We start from the raw sequence: 16,476 nt of genomic DNA, 5'->3' as shown, positions 1-16,476 counted from the left end.
GGGCGGGGTTATTGCTCCGCCGCTAGAGCGCGTAGACCCGGTGGGGCTGGGCTCCGCGGAAACCGGAAGTATCGAGTGACGGGCACTCGGAGAAGTTCCGGTGAGTTCGGGGGAGGGGTCCACGTCTGGTTGGAGGGATCCCGGGCTGAGAACTGGAGCCTACGGGGTGTGGGCGGTCCCGGAGCGAGGCTCACATTCTCTGCCCTGCAGATGACTGTCCACAACCTGTACCTGTTTGACCGGAATGGAGTGTGTCTGCATTACAGCGAGTGGCACCGCAAGAAGCAAGCGGGGATCCCCAAGGAGGAGGTGACGAGAGGGCCCCGCGCAACCCGGGTGACCTCATATCTCCAAATGCACATTGTCCCAGTCCAGCTTCTTCTCTCCAAACCCTGGTTCCTTCCCACCCCAACCCCGGCTCCTTTAAAAACCGAGAGCTAACTCTGCCCCTCTCCTTCCAGGAGTACAAGCTGATGTACGGGATGCTCTTCTCTATCCGCTCGTTTGTCAGCAAGATGTCCCCGCTAGACATGTACGCGTAGTCAGAGGGGTTGTTGAGGGAGGGAGGGAATTTGGGGGTGGGGGAAACTTTCTGGAGTGGAAGGGGCTTTGGCCCCCAGAGAGGGTACGGAGACAGAGAGGCTGAGTCCGGGGCAAGAGTGCAGGAGCTGGCAGGAGCGGCGGTGGGGAAGATCTGAAGGTAGAGAGGTTGGGCAACGGGGCTAAATTGAGGGGTGAAGATGGGAGGTGTCTTTAGTCAACCAGCCTCCTACAAACGACATGTTTAGAGAAGAGGGAGTCAATCTAGAGGAGATCAGAAGAATCTCTTTGGGAGAGATTTCGCTTCTATTCCTTAACATCCTCCTCATCTCTGCAGGAAGGACGGCTTCCTGGCCTTCCAAACTAGCCGTTACAAACTCCATTACTACGAGACGCCCACTGGGATCAAGGTTGTCATGAACACTGACTTGGGCGTGGGACCCATCCGAGATGTGCTGCACCACATCTACAGTGCGGTCAGTGCCAGCCCCTCGGACCCTTCCGCCAAAGCTTCAACAGCCATGGCCACTTAGAGCCCCAAGACTCCTTCAGCTTCCCTGCCCTAATCCTACTGTATTGTATCTCTATTGAAGTCAGACTTCTTGGGACCCTTTAGGTCCTTATACACTCCCACCACCAGTTTCTCCCCAAGGAGGGTTTGCCTTCCAGCCCTTGATCTCTGTGCATTCACACACCCTGGAGGTTACAGTAGGTTTGGGGTTGAAAACAAGAAGTGTTCAAAGCCTGGCTCTAACACCCTCCCCCTCCACAGCTGTACGTGGAGCTGGTGGTGAAGAATCCCCTGTGCCCGCTGGGCCAAACTGTGCAAAGTGAGCTCTTCCGCTCCCGACTGGACTCCTACGTCCGCTCTCTGCCCTTCTTCTCCGCCCGGGCTGGCTGAAGGAAGCACTCTACCTCACCCCTCAGAAGAATCCCTGTCTGTCTGGGGCCCTTTGTTTCACCTGAGGGCCCCTACTGGAAGCCCCACGGCCCCAGCTCCTCCATCCCCGTCAAGCCCCTCGGCAGCCCTCCCAGGGGAACAGCCTAAAAAGCCCTCCATGGTGCCCTTCCCATCACAGGAAGGAAGCCTACTGGAGTCTCTACACCTCCAAACCAGGCCCTCTCTCCAGTTTTATCCCCTACCTGACTCTGGGAGAAGTACAGAATAAACTTTTTATCACCCTCTGCGACCTGAGCGTGTTAGTTTCAGTGGTCGATTGGGGCCTGCCCCTCTCATGAAGGCTTGAACCAGGGTTCACATCCCCTGAGCCAGCAAAGAGGCTTCGTCCACGGGTTTCTCAACAGCGGCACTGTTGACGTTTGGGGCTGGATAATATCTTGGTGTGTGTGTGTGGGGAGGGGGTGCTGCCGTGTACTTTGTTCTGGCCGCCACTCACTAGATGCTGGTAGCACATCTCCATGTCTTTCTCTTTCTCCCTCTTCTCTCACATGCGCGCGCGCGCACCCAGATCGTGACAGTCAACAATGTCTCCAGATCTTGCCAAATGTCCCCTAGGGGAGAAAATAGCTCCCCGATTGAAAACCACTGGGTTGGGGGAAGGCCGACTGGCCTCGGGGTGCAGAGAGTAGAACCACCCTCCCGGTTCTGCTCTCTGGTTCCTGTGAGCCCACAGAACACGCTGGAGCTCCGGAAGGTGGGGCTTATGCAGATGAGCGGCAGGTTTTGGCTGGGAGGCGGGCGGCTTTATGCAGATGAGGGGGCGGTGCCTGCATGTTGATTAGCTGGGCCCGCAGCCGACGCGGCTAGGAGTCTATCGGGTCCCGCTGCGGTTCGGACTGAGGTGGCATCTCTCTTCCGCCCCCCCTCGTCCCTAAGTTCCTACCCTCCGAGGATCGCCCTCGACCTTTACCCTCGTCCATTTCCCCCTTTCCTCCCTGCGCCAGTACCCCCGAATCCTAATCGCTCCACTCGTGGCGCCCCCCGCGTTTCTCCTCTCCGCCTCAAACCCCGCGACCTCCAGCAGCCCGCCCCCGCGAGCCGGATCCTGCCTGGCTGCTCCGGCCGCAACCTCCTCAGCCTTCCCGCTTTTCTAGGGCTCGCGCCACTACACCCCCGGGTGTCTCCCCTCGGGCTTCCCGGTTCCCTCCTCCTCCCGCCCCCTCGGAGCCCCTCCCCCGCCTTGGCCAGCCGGCATGCAGGTGTCTATCGCATGTACCGAGCAGAACCTTCGCAGCCGGAGCAGTGAGGACCGTCTGTGTGGACCCCGGCCGGGCCCCGGGGGCGGTAATGGCGGGCCGGTCGGCGGGGGGCATGGGAATCCTCCGGGGGGAGGAGGGTCGGGCCCCAAGGCCCGGGCCGCAGTGGTCCCCCGACCCCCAGCGCCCGCTGGGGTCCTCCGAGAGAGCACCGGCCGAGGCACTGGCATGAAATACAGGTATGGGGGTGGCCGGGCAGCCCGCCACATCTGCTCCCCTTTCCTGACCCCTGAGGCTTCCTGGGATGCTTCCAGGACCCCCCCAAACTTCGCTAAGAAGGTCCCGGCTCACTCCATCTCCTCTTCCCATCACTGGCACTCCCTTACATGGGCCCTCTCTTGCTCTCCGTCCAGTCCATACCCCCGACTAGTAGAAAATCAAGTTTACCAAGGTTGACCAGGCCTGTCAGACCCAGGGGATGCTCCTAAGCTTCCCTCCTTACCCTCAGGAAGGCGAGGGATGCACGAATCTCCAGGCTGCACACACACACACACACACACCCCTGGATGAAGTGTCCTTGGGTCGTGTCCTGGGAAGATGGGGGAAGGAAACGGCTTCTCACTCTGGCCTGCTCAGTGTGCCTGACCCAGATACTGTCCCCACATGCCCCAAGGTCTCCTGCAACCCTTCTTGGTGGGGAGGGAAGTGGGGCCCTTGGAAGGATGGACCACATCTCTCAACCCCCTGCTGAGGGACAGGGGCCATGTGGGAAAGATGGACTGAAATGTAACCGACTTTATCTCAGAGAACCACTGGGCTCTCAGGACTACCAGTAGGGGGGAGGGGAGGGGCTCCTGCTTGAGAGTGAGCAGAGGTCACTGATCTGACCCGGCTTTGTCACTTGAGGAATTTGATCCCCTCCATGTGGTGGCCCTGATTGGGAAGCTGAGCGGACTGCCTGGGTGGGGGGTCCTTGGGAGGAGGGGGCTCTCTCGTTTGAAGACAGACTTCACAAGCCAACAGGAGCAGAGGGAGTAGAGAGGGGAAGAGGGAGAACTGGTCTTTCCTCTCATACTCTCCACCCAGGTGTCCTACCTGCCTTTGTTGGAGGCCCACCTGCCTATCTTATCCAAGGATCCTTGCCTGCCTGAGTGCCTGAACTTAACTTGGTTTACCCCTTCCACCCCAGTGTCTGCCCTTTAGCACAGCACTCTCTGATGATCTGTTTTCACAAACTCAACACAATTAGCCAGTCGCATTCCTCCCAGCCAACCCCCACCCCCGACTCTACACATCCCAGAGATGACTCAAATAAACACAAGACCCACCAGCAGAAACGCTAAGCAGGCAGCACATCTTCAGTGTGATAGGAGGGAACAGAGACATTGGACAGTGGCTCCAGAGGAACAGTCATTACTTGTTCACTTATGCTATGGCCATAGCACTGCCCAATTCAGTGGGCTCACTGAGTCTAGTTTCTTCGGACTGAGACACCCTGAGGGCGTCTCAGTCTGGAAGGAGAGGAGCTGGAGGCTGATAATCTATGTCGCTAATGGAGGCTCTACCCATTCCTTCTGCCTCTGTGTCCTGTAGGAACCTAGGAAAGTCTGGTCTTCGGGTATCCTGCCTTGGCCTAGGTGAGTTAGAAAGAAGAGGAATTAAGGGAAGGGGCGTTCTTTCATGGCTTGCCCCCACAGGTCTCACTTGCCTGGCTTCTCTCTTGCAGGTACCTGGGTCACATTTGGTTCTCAGATCTCAGATGAGGTATAAGTGATGGGGCCTAGAAGCAGGGTGAGGGGGTATGAGGGAACCAAAAAGGGGGGAAATGGACTTGCATAGGGGTTTGGACAACAAGCATGGAGAACGGTGGACCTGAGGTTGGAGGATGGGGAAAGCGGAGTGAATGTGGAAACCAAGGTTGAGGTCTGATGGGCTAGAATACTGTAAGGAAGGTAACTGAGAGGCTGGTTGTTGATCTTCAACTTTTTCTCTCACCATCCTAGACAGCAGAGGATGTGCTGACAGTAGCCTATGAGCATGGCGTAAACCTGTTTGACACCACCGAAGTGTATGCAGCGGGAAAGTAAGGACTGGGGTGAAAAACTAAGTTACACTTGGAAGGCTGAGAGAATATCAGGGCTTTTTGGTTTTCCCCCTAAAGAACCCTGGGAATTCTGCATCACTAAGTTCCAACCTTTCAGCCAGTGGGGGCCCTGAAGCATTATGGGAACTGTAGTCCCAACATCTGTCTCTCTCCAGCTTTGAGGGCAATGGGGCATACTGTGCAGTCAAAATAAAATAAAACCAACAAATATTTCCTGGACATCATTTATGTGCAACTATGTGAGGATGACAAGGCTAAATTTCAAACATACTACACCACAGCACACACGGCTTCACGCTGGAAATAGTAAAAACCTAGGATGACTACTCCTGCCTCTTCTTCTGGCAAACTCTTCTGCTTATCTTTAAGACTTGTCGCAGATGTCAGCTCCTCCAAGAAGCCTTTGCTCAACTCCCCAAAGTTGGTCACTATCCCCCTCGGCTCCCAAAGCACTTTACACTACCCTCTGATACACAGTTCATCAATTACTCGTTTACAAGGCCATATTCACTGCTCAACTGGGAGGCTCCTCCCTCCACAGAACTTGTCTTGCTCTTTCCCACGTCACCTAAGTACCTGTGCAAAGCCTGTCACAGAGCAGGTATCTGATTGAAGGATGACATCAATATGCCCTCAAAAAGCTCACAGTCTAAGTGGTTAAACAAACAAACCAAAAGACAAGGAGATATGAAAGATTAAATAACAGTAGCACTTCAGTAAGAGCCCACCATAACTTAAGACTTGTCACACATTAACTCATGATTAAGTGTCAAAAAATTGTGTAGCCAATAAGAGCTATGGAAGCTGACAAGGACTGACCGTAGACTACAGCAATCAGAGAACATTTTCCATAAAATGAGGCAGAATCCAAGCTAAATTTTGGAGGATGGGTGGAACTTTGCAGAGACTAAAAGAAGGGGGAGGGCAATACAAATGGTTGGAACCAGACGAGGCAGTGTCCTCCCTGGCTCCACTATAGTTGGTCCCTCTTCTCTCATCCTATTCTATCCTTTCAGCACCCAGAACAGAGCTTGGTACACAGTGATGCACAACTGACATTTGTTGAATGAATGAATGAAAATGATACAACTATAACCCTAGATTGGGAGCCCCTCTTACTTAGTCTAGGATGGGGCTGACAGCCCAATGGGCTCCTCATTTATGCTCCATTTTACAGGAGAGGAAATTAGTTGAAGGGAAAGGTGGGGAGGAGGGAAAGAAACTGATCCACTTTGGAGGGGTCAGTGCTTCTGCATTGTCTTCCTTCCAGGGCTGAAAGAACCCTAGGCAACATCCTCAAGAGCAAAGGTTGGAGGTAAGACATGTTGGGTGGGTGGGGAGGGCCGGGAGGTTGCTGGGGACATGATCATCCAAAAATCCTCTTCTTGCTGGTTCTACCATTTCTCTTTTTTCCAGGAGATCAAGCTATGTCATCACCACCAAGATTTTTTGGGGAGGACAGTAAGTGGCTGCCTCACTATAATTGGGGAGAAGATCTGCAGAGACTGTGTGAAGGTGCATGGGATGGGGGTGGGGACAGCAGTCCCTGCACCTGCTACCCCAGGTCTGCATCCTGCCTGTGAGGACCCCTGAAATCCCAGTTCCTCAAGATTCCAGGCCAGCCCTGGTCCCTTATCTTTGACACACCTCATCTTTGACTTACCTTTTCCTACAGGGCAGAAACTGAGCGAGGCTTGAGCCGCAAACACATCATTGAGGGTAAGAGTTAGGGGCTGGGAACCGGAGGTGGCTGGGTATGGAAGCCAGAGGAGTTGGGAACATTCTCTGAAGCTCTGAGTCTGAGGCTTTGAATAGGGAAGCTGGGATTTAGGTGGCCATGGCAAAGGGATAAGGTCTGAATTCTTAGGAAACTGAAGCTCCAGAGCTTACCTTCCTCGCCCCATGCTTACCCCAGGCTTGCGAGGATCCCTGGAACGCCTCCAGCTGGGATATGTGGACATCATCTTCGCCAATCGCTCAGACCCCAACAGTCCCATGGAGGGTAAAAGCAGCACCCCAACCCTGACAGCCCTTCAAAATTGAGCACTTCTCAAACCCTCAGCAGAAGCCAGCCCCTGCTCAGGAGGCCTCCCAAGCTCCACAGTGGAGGCTCAGACCCCAGGACTTGGACAGGGAGGGAGGTGAAGAGCAGATACCAACCTCTCTGACTCCACAGGGATGAGTGGGGCCTTGGTGGGGCAGGCAGAGGTCTGCAAATCTGGAACCCAGGATGCCAGGGGTCTGACAGTGAGGCTCTCCCTCTCCTATGTGCCTAGAGATTGTGCGAGCCATGACCTATGTCATCAACCAGGGCCTGGCCCTATACTGGGGGACATCCCGATGGGGGGCTGCAGAAATCATGGTGAGTGTGCCACCCACCTCGCCGTCCTACAACTTGTTCCCACTTTTCACATGGCCACTCCAAACCCCACTCTACTGGAGGAGGGGGGAGTGGAAGAAAATGGAAGGAGTGCTCTGACCCCCATTTTTTCCCCACCCCAACCCAGGAGGCCTACTCCATGGCCAGACAGTTCAACCTGATTCCTCCAGTGTGTGAACAAGCTGAGCACCATCTGTTTCAGAGGGAGAAGGTGGAGATGCAGCTGCCAGAGCTCTACCACAAGATTGGTTCGAAGTCCCCTCATCCCTACCTTTCCCTCGGCCTCACCATCACCTAGATCCCTTTCCCACATCCAATCCTCTTCCTCTTAGGTGTTGGCTCAGTCACCTGGTCCCCTCTGGCCTGTGGCCTCATCACTAGCAAGTATGATGGGCGAGTCCCAGATACCTGCAGAGTCAACATCAAGGTGAGATCTGGGGGCTCAGGACGGCAGGAGTGGACTATCTGAGGAGTGGTCTTTTGCTGATTCTCCTTGGCCTCCAGGGCTACCAGTGGCACAAAGACAAAGTGCAGAGTGAGGATGGCAAGAAGCAACAAGCCAAAGTCATGGACCTTCTCCCCATCGCTCACCAGCTGGGCTGCACCGTGGCGCAGCTTGCTATTGGTGAGACGCTGCCAGCCCTGGACCCTGCAGAGGCCTTGTCTCCTCCTGAGACGCTACCAAACCGCAGACTGGTTTGTCTCTGGGGAGGACCCTCTTCCTCGGAGACACCTCTGAAGTCTGTGTGCTGTTTTTTTTTTTCCTTCTCTGGCCCAGCGTGGTGTCTCCGCAGTGAGGGTGTCAGCTCGGTCTTGCTGGGGGTGTCCAGTGCAGAGCAGCTGATTGAACACCTGGGCGCCCTGCAGGTGAGGGGGGAGGGGTGTGGGGGGCAGTGTGGGGGGGGTGTCAGAGCCGGAGCCCATCTCTGTCCCCTGCCCCCGCAGTCAAGCAACGCCTTGCTGTCCAGCCCAGAATGGGCCTGTGAGGTCACCCACTACAATGTCCTCGCTTGGCAAATGAGAGGTCCCAGGGCGAGACGGTGAGGCAGGGGCACAGCTGCGACTCTTTCCCTGCCACTTGACTTCGCTGTGCGGCTCCCCGGCTTTTCGAACCTCATGCCCTTGTTCAGCAACCCTGCATGCACTGCCCTCTCCACCACCCCATTCAATTCCAGGTGCTGAGTCAGCTGACCCCGCAGACGGTGATGGAGATAGAAGGGCTCCTGGGCAACAAACCGCATCTCAAGAAATAGTCCGTCGGGGGCGCAGGGACCCAAACCGGAGCCGCTGCACCCCCAGAACCGCTTCCCCCCCAGCCCCCGCCCCCGCCTCCCTCCCGCTCCGGATCCCTCCACGCAGCGGCCGGAGCCAGGGAAGCCCCGCCCACTAACGAGTTCCGGCTACAGTAGCGAAAGCATGAACAAAGCCATATCCTCCCGCAGTGGGGCTTGAGAGGGAAAGTAGTCCGCCGCCCCCTATTGCGTTCTCCTAGGCCTCCCTGCTAATCCTGGGCATGAGCTACTGGGCCGTCCCCTCTCTGCCACTTGGACTCGCTCCCTTCTCTCTTCCCCTAATCGCCGAGGCCCAGGGGGAAAAAAAAGGCAGATACAAGACCCATGCAGAGTACCTCAAAAGTGGCCCTTGAAATGTCATCAAGGGGTAACAACCTAATATGAAGTGAGTTTTGATGTCATCTGGGACAAAGGAGATGGGGCTCTCACATTCGTTACAAAGGAAGCCAGGCTGGTCCTGGCAGGAAGTAAATGATAATCTTTGGGAAACTAGGACCCCGCCTCAGCCAGGAGGTAGAGGAGGGCTTAAAACCACAAAGAGTGTTGATACTTTGTTCTTGCCGAGAGGGGTAGGGTGGGGAGTGCAGTGACAAAGCACTGATGAGGGAAAATTGATGGCCGATGTATAGCTTGTCCTGGCACAAGTGGCCAGGGAAGCCCTTGGAAAGTACGGTTGGGCCGCACTTCGCAGGAAAAGGTGACAGCCTTTAGGTCACGGCAGAGAAACGGGGCTGACATAAAAAGGTCTGGGGATAAACTTTTGAGCCTTGAGCAGGACTCCCTACAGGGCAGTGGAGGACTGTAGTCTTCCTCCTGGCAATAATCTTAAAGCAATAATGATGGCCCCTCTTGTGTAAGACTTCCCAGGGAACTGTAAATAAAATCTCGGCTTGATCATCACTTACCGCGTCTGAAATTGCTGGGGGCTGAGAGGTTAGGATCTCAGTCCCACATATCTGGGGCTCTAGCACCCTGCCATTAGAAAAGTCCAGTACTACCTTTCCACCGCTCCTTTACCTTAGTGACCCAGGCATCGTGCTCCTAGTCACTGCTCTCATCAAGGACCCACACACCTGATCCTCCAGGCCACAGTTTTCTTCCTTAGAACCCAGAGGCCTGGCTTCATAGCTTTGGTGCTCCTCCCTCTGATACTCACTCTTATCCTTGTTTTGTTTTGAAAGTTATATTAGCCATTCGTCTTGTTTCCCTCTTGCCTGATACCCACACATATGCCAATGAGCTATCTAGGTGGTTTTCCTGTGGCTGAGGGGGAGGGGCTGTTCTGAGGTTGAGGCTTTGGGATTTGGGGAAGGAGAGGTAAAATGAAAACCGGTCTATGGTTGAAATGATACAGAGACAGGGAAAAGAAATATTATAAAGAAAAAGAAGAAAACAAGTCAAAGATCAGGTGTGAGAGTGGTGGAAAAGCAGAAGCAAATGGGATTCTGTCAGATCCTTACCCTTATTCTTCCCCAAGGGACACAAAGTGGGTGGAAAGTTATAACCTTTAAAGATCACAAGGCAGGGCAGGATGAGCTCTGCCTCCCTTAAAATATAACCTCACCATCTCCCTTCTTCCCATCCTCACCCTTCCTTGATCCCAAAGCTGGGAGAGCAAAATAAAACCAATTTTCAAAAGAGAGAAGTCAGCAGCATGCCATTCACTGGATTAGCAACCAACCACATCAACTAATGAATACTTACATCCACTCCTATCATCTCCCACTCATTTTGGAAGACTGTGGAGGAAACAAAGAGGTAAAAATGTGTGACTAAACTATTGTTAGTTATTCTGTAACAAACATACAAGAATTTATAAATTCATAATAGTACTCTCCTTAAACAGTTACCTTGGAGGGTTGTGCACTTATTTTAATGATGCCTACCCCATTGCTCAAAACATTTTAAAAAGTCCTCTTAGAATTACCTTCAGAGGCAGTTAGAAACCCCTTGTAAGGAATGTTCCTTTATTGTCACACCTCGTTTATGATATATACATATATATGTTTATGTATATATATAATTTATTATTATTATTATTATTGGCCGTGCTGCGTGGCTTGCAGGATTTTAGTTCCCCGACCAGGGGTCGCCCCTGGCAGGGAAAGAGTCCTAACCACTGGACAGCCAGGGAATTCCCTCGTTTACCATATTTATCATTCACCTCGTTCATTAATTTAACAAGTATTTATCTATTGAGTCCTACTATGGTACATACAGCACAGGGACACAGTGGTGAACAAAACCAGACTCAGAACAACCTTTGTGAAGTTTACAGATGGGAAAGGCAAAGAAGTAACAAGTAACCCCCAAACACACACAAACTTCGGTTGTCCGAAGTCCAGAGGAAAGCATGTGGTGTTACCAGAGTCTACAGTGGGTATTTCACACAGTGAGGCTGCATGGACAGCTGAAGGACGAGTGGGTGTTACTAAGGTGAAAGCAAGAGGGTTAGGGGAACAGCGTACAAGAAAGCCTGTGGCAGAAAGGAACAAACTAGCCAAAGGTCTCCAAAGCCAGAATGTCTAAAGAGGGAACAGAACCAGAACGTGAGACATGGGTGGCTTCAGAACATACTGGGCCTTATAGGGCACTTCAGAATATTATCTTTATCCTAAGGACAGTAGGAAATCCTCTAAATCAGTTATCTATTGATACATGACAGATCAACCCCCCAAATTTCATGGCTTAAAACAACTTTTTAAAACTTTTATTTCTTCTCCATGATTCTGTGGGCTGGCCGGGGGCTTCCTCTGTGGTTTTCACCTGGGCTCATTCATGTGGCTGCATTCAGCTGGCAGGGCAGCTGAGCAGGAGAATCCAGTGGCCGCCCTGGTACACCTGGCTGTTAGTGCTGGCTATTGGCTGGGGCTCCTCCCTTCTCCAAGTGGCCTCATCCACCAGCAAACTTCCTTACGTGGTGGTCTCAGGTCAGGGTTCCAAAGGGACAAAGGCAGACGCTGCAAGGCCTCTGAAGGAATGAGACTCCAGAACTCACACAACATCACTCCTGCCACATTTTATTAGTCAAAGTAAGTCACAAGGTGAGCCCAGATTTAAGGCATAGAGAAAGACCCCAATTCTTGATGGGAGAAGCAGCAAAGTCACATATCATGGGAATTTGGGGCTATTAAACTACTGCTGCATTAAAAGGTTTTTAACAGGAATGGAAGTGGTGTGTGGTAGGATATAACTGGGCTTGAGCTTCGGAAAGATCACCGTAAGCAGTGTAGAGACAGGCCTGCAGAAGGCCAGAATGACTGTGGAGACTGGTTAAGAGGCTCCTGTTTACAGAGGAGATGGTGGCAGCCTGAACTAGGGTGGTATACTGGAGGGAGAGAAAAGTAGACGAATTAGAGAGATATTTAGGAGGCAAAATGTACCAGGTTTAGCGATAAGCTGGTAAAGGAAGGTGAAAGCGAGAGCGGGATCAAGGATGACACCTAGGTTTCTGGAGTTGAGTAAAGGAAGAGGTAGGAAACATTGGAAGAGATGCTGCTTTGGACAGGGAGACCATCAGTTTGGGTTCTTGATAAACAAGAAAGGAAGCTGAGCAGGCAACTGGATATCCAGGTCTGGAGCTAGAAGGGCTTTGGCTGTCAAATACTTTGGGAGCATTTATACAATCAAATCTACCTTAAAAGATTAAGATTAATCACCAACTGAAGATATTAAAAGATGTGAGGAGATCTCTAAGCACCATTACAAAGAGAAGTTCCAAAAAAAATCTGAATTATGACAGCATCATTGGTGTAAGTAGATAGCTTCCCCCAAGTGACCATAAAGACAATAAAACTTAGAAGTTCTGAAAAGATATAAAATAATTAAAAATAATGATATACCTCCTCACAAAAGATTACTCGCTAGGGTTTAAAGAATCTGGTTTTAAAAACCAGCTTTACACTGCCTGTTACAGCCAGTGAATGCCATGGGTGTGGAGAAGCCCATCTTATGTTGACCAAAAGAAATGGGTGTTGAAGGACTTCCCTGGTGGCTCAGTGGTTAAGAATCCGCCTGCCAATGCAGGGGACACGGGTTCGGGCCCTGGTCCGGGAAGATCCCACATGCCGTGGAGCAACTAAGCCCTCGTACCACAACTGCTGAGCCTGCGAGCCACAACTACTGAGCCCACGTGCCACAACTACTGAAGCCCGTGTGCCTAGAGCCCATGCTCCACAACAAAGAGGAGACACTGCAATGAGAAGCCCACGCACTACAATGAAGACCCAATGCAGCCAAAAAATTTAATTAATTAAAAAAAAAATAAAGCATTGATAATAAAAATGGAGCTTTAAAAAAAAAAAAAAAAAAAAAAAAAAAAAGAGGGGGCTTCCCTGGTGGCGCAGTGGTTGAGAATCTGCCTGCCAATGCAGGGGACACGGGTTCGAGCCCTGGTCTGGGAGGATCCCACATGCCGCGGAGCGACTGGGTCCGTGAGCCACAGCTGCTGAGCCTGCGCGTCTGGAGCCTGTGCTCCACAACAAGAGAGGCCGCGATAGTGAAGAGGCCCGCGCACCGCGATGAAGAGTGGCCCCCGCTTGCCGCAGCTGAAGAAGGCCCTCGCACAGAAACGAAGACCCAACACACCCAAAAATAAATATAAAAAATAAATAAATAAATAAGACCCAGTGCAACCAAATAAATAAATAAATTAAAAAAAAAAAAAAAAGAAATGGGTGTTGAAAACGTTGGGTGTTTACTGTGTGCCAAGTATCATTCTAAGCACCTTGGAATCAGTATATAAGCTGATTCAATCCTATTATCATCCACATGTTATAGATGAGGAAACCAAGTCCCAGAGAAGTTAAGTAACTTGCTCAAAGTGTCACAACTGGTAAGCGGGCTCTAGAGTCCGTGCTATGAACCTCCACAACAGAATCTGGACCGCAGGTCCAGGAGAGGAGGGTGAGGCGGCAGCTGAGGGGTGGGTGTGGCACCATGAGGGAATGTGGGCTGTGAGTACTATGTCCTGTTTACCTGTGGCAGAAGTCACACCCCTGAGTCAGAGCTCAGGCTGGGCTGCTTTGCTGCAGCCATCGTGGTGTATGGGTGTCCAGGCCTGGCTACTCAGGAAGGATAGGATTCCCAGCATTCCTAAGGCCATGATCCTGGAATCTAGGGCCCTCCTCAGGCTGAGATGTCAGCTGGGAGTTGAGCAGTTTGAGAATAAAATTTGGGAAGCCAGCCTTACAAGAACACAGGGAGGTCGTATATAACAAGAAAAACTGAGGGCAGCATCTGCTCAAACGCCCAGGAGCCCACTAAAGATTGGGCAGAATGGGCGGTGTCACTGGCTTACGAAGTACGTTGGGGTGGGTTGTGAAAGAGTGTGAGAAACCCTGTGCCAGTGGCTGAGGGCCCGGGCCCAGGGGGGGAACTGGGGATTTGCACACAGTAGAATTAAGGAACGCTGGCTCTGCGTGGGGGATAAAGGAAGGCATGGAGGGAGTGGGGGTGGGGGGGGGGCGTGCCGCGACTTCCCCTCCCCAGCCCTCGCACCGCCTGGCCCGCTTCCCCCACTTCGCCATGGCTGGCATTCGGGGTCTCGCACCTCCACCGCCCACAGGCGTGCTGCCGCGGGGAGCGGCCTGACCGCCGCGTGACGCCTCAAGAGGAGCAGGGGTCTCACTATTAAAAGGGGCAACAGGCCTCGGCGCGGGCCCCAGAACAGGCCCGCTCCTTCTGTCTACGGAGCCGGCCGCGTTAGCGACGCCCTCGAGTCCGCGGCGGGCACGATGCAGCTCCTGGTGAGAGTGCCGTCTCTTCCGGAGCGGGGCGAGCTGGACTGCAACATCTGCTACCGGCCCTTCAACCTCGGGGACTGCGAGCCCCGCCGCCTCCCCGGGACGGCGCGCGCCCGCCGCGGCCACACGCTCTGCACCGCCTGTCTGCGCGAGTCGGCGGCGCGTGGCGACGGCGGCGGGGCGGCCGCGCGCGCAGTGCGTCTGCGCCACGTCGTCATATGCCCCTTCTGTCGCGCGCCCATCCCGCTCCCGCGCGGCAGGGTCACTGAAGTCGCTGTCGACCCGGACTTGTGGTCGCGCTTGGAGGCAACAGCGCGGGCCGCGCACGAATCTAATGGGGCGGGTGGTCCGGTTCGGGAAAGCGGCGATGTGGACCGAGAGGCCAAGGACGAGGAAAAGGAGAGAAGGGGGCGGGGCCTAGGAGCGCGGGATGGCGTGAGCTCCTGCGGCCCTGGGCCCGGGTGCTGGCACCCGCGCGCAGGTGGCGGCGCCCGCTGCCTAGCAACGGTGAGGGGCCGCCGGGTAGGCAGTGGAGGGAGAGCGCCCCGGAACGCCGGTTCGGCTGCGCCCTTCCGCTGCCACTAACCGTCCTTCTTTCCCCCAGTGCTGTACTGTCCGGAGATCAAGGACTCGGCCCACATGACCCGCTGCACGCTGTAACCGCGGAACCCTGAAGCCACGGAAGAAGAAAGGTGGGAGCTGCATTCTCGGAGCGCGCTGTACTACAAGGAACTGGTACCAAGCCCACCCCCTGTCATATCCCGGATTGTCACGGATGAGGGAGGTGAGCCAAGGGCAGGAGGGAACGCCCTGGGAGGTGTTGATGCTGCGCTGGGTAGGCTCCTAGACGAATCGCCCCCATCTACTGACTGTGCCAGCCTTGCATATTCAGGATGGAATGGCCCAGGGAGGATAGAAACAAAGTCTACGTTCCCGTGGGAAGAAGACAGACTATTTCCCTAGCTGTGACTTTGGCTTTTGTCCAGGGCAGCTCTGGTGTGTGGGAGCAACAGGTCCTATTTTAGCAATTCTGTGTCAATGATTTGAAAGTTTAAAAAAGATGGAACAGGAGAGAAAAGGCTGATTTCCATGTCATATTAATCTCACTTCTCTAGCACCTAAGAGAACTGAGAAGAATAAACCATACCCACCCTACTCCCTCCGCTGGTATGCCTACTAGTTTCCCCATTCCCAGTACTGTGTTCCTAAAATTGTCAAGACGCATCCCCACCTATGAAGTTAGGAGCCTCGCTTCATTTCAGAATCTCCCTTCAACCTGTTAGGGCAGGTATGACAACGTCCAAAGGGCATTTATCCGAGTCACCTCATTAGGGCCTATCAAGGATAGGAGGGAGAGCCATTTGGCAACGGCAGTGAATTGTAAACTTTTGATATTATGTTATTTTTACAGCCACAAGGAAACACTGTCACTACTGAAAAAAGATGCTCATCATACAATTTTAAACTTGTGTCCCATATTTAGACATCACCTATTTCAGGGCAGGGGTTCAATTTAAAAGTCCAGTTCGTATCTCGTGATCGTAGAGTTACAGTCAAGGACCAACAGCATCAGCATGACTGGGAGCCTGTTGGAAGCGCAAAATCTCAGGATTCCACTTCTGACTTACGGAATTAGACTCTGCATTTTAACAAGAATCCCAGGTGATCCATTTAAATAAAAATTTAAGCAGCACTGGTCCAGGTCCTAGACTATGTTGCATTTTCCCCTGAGTTAAAAAGGGGAACTTATTAAGAATAAACCTCAATTTTTCTAACTATGTTTTTACCTTTTTCCTTTCCTTAAGTCTGAAGTCTCAGCTTAAATATTCCCTCTTTGGGGAGGTCTTTCTCAGCTTTCAATCTGGTGTAGCCCCCTCCCTCGCCCTCTGTAATACAATGCCTTATTTTGTTTTTTCACTACTTTTATTTTCTGATATGTGTTTTGTTGGTGTCCTGCACTACAGTGTAAGCTCCCTGACAGCAGTGACTAACTTGTGACTGTTGTATCTGCAAGGGCAACAGCAGTGTTTTTAACACGTACTCAATAAATGCTTGTTGGAATTACATTTTTTAATATAATAGCCTCAAAAATTGTCTGGTCTCTCAGCCTCTGAGAAGCTCTGGTAGTGAATACGTGTCAAGCTGTAGTGTCTAGCAGTTCAAATCTTTGGCAAGCTATGCAGGTCTGACCACCCCCCCCAACTCCTTTAAAATAAAAAAGTGTGCTTCTGCAACTGGGAACTGAACCTATGAAGCTGT

At 52.7% G+C, this 16,476-nt stretch overlaps 3 protein-coding genes across 3 annotated transcripts; all 3 read left to right on the top strand.

The window, feature by feature from the left end:
- Nucleotides 1-9: 9 nt before the first annotated feature.
- TRAPPC1 (trafficking protein particle complex subunit 1) lies at nt 10-1,730 on the top strand. The gene is made up of 5 exons (XM_082441858.1): nt 10-100; nt 211-309; nt 462-532; nt 878-1,016; nt 1,313-1,730. Exons 2-5 carry the CDS (start codon nt 211-213, stop codon nt 1,439-1,441), a joined length of 438 nt encoding a protein of 145 aa, XP_082297984.1. The 5' UTR covers nt 10-100; the 3' UTR covers nt 1,442-1,730.
- Nucleotides 1,731-2,224: 494 nt separating this feature from the next.
- KCNAB3 (potassium voltage-gated channel subfamily A regulatory beta subunit 3) lies at nt 2,225-8,518 on the top strand. Its single transcript, XM_082441850.1, has 14 exons — nt 2,225-2,936; nt 4,291-4,334; nt 4,424-4,461; nt 4,701-4,780; nt 6,072-6,116; nt 6,218-6,262; nt 6,477-6,520; nt 6,717-6,803; nt 7,078-7,163; nt 7,309-7,429; nt 7,514-7,608; nt 7,686-7,806; nt 7,960-8,048; nt 8,357-8,518. The coding sequence occupies exons 1-14, from the start codon at nt 2,695-2,697 to the stop codon at nt 8,432-8,434; spliced, it is 1,215 nt and encodes a 404-aa protein (XP_082297976.1). The 5' UTR covers nt 2,225-2,694; the 3' UTR covers nt 8,435-8,518.
- Nucleotides 8,519-13,136: 4,618 nt separating this feature from the next.
- RNF227 (ring finger protein 227) lies at nt 13,137-16,296 on the top strand. Its single transcript, XM_082441853.1, is given in 4 exon segments — nt 13,137-14,605; nt 14,608-14,724; nt 14,822-15,001; nt 15,629-16,296. Coding segments are annotated over 3 exon segments (570 nt in total). The 5' UTR covers nt 13,137-14,208; the 3' UTR covers nt 14,878-15,001; nt 15,629-16,296.
- The last annotated feature ends 180 nt before the right edge of the window (nt 16,297-16,476 follow it).

Source organism: Balaenoptera physalus (assembly GCF_965194825.1).
Source record: "Balaenoptera physalus genome assembly, chromosome: 20".
Taxonomy (NCBI): domain Eukaryota; kingdom Metazoa; phylum Chordata; class Mammalia; order Artiodactyla; family Balaenopteridae; genus Balaenoptera; species Balaenoptera physalus.
This window is presented reverse-complemented; position numbering and strand designations above follow the sequence as displayed.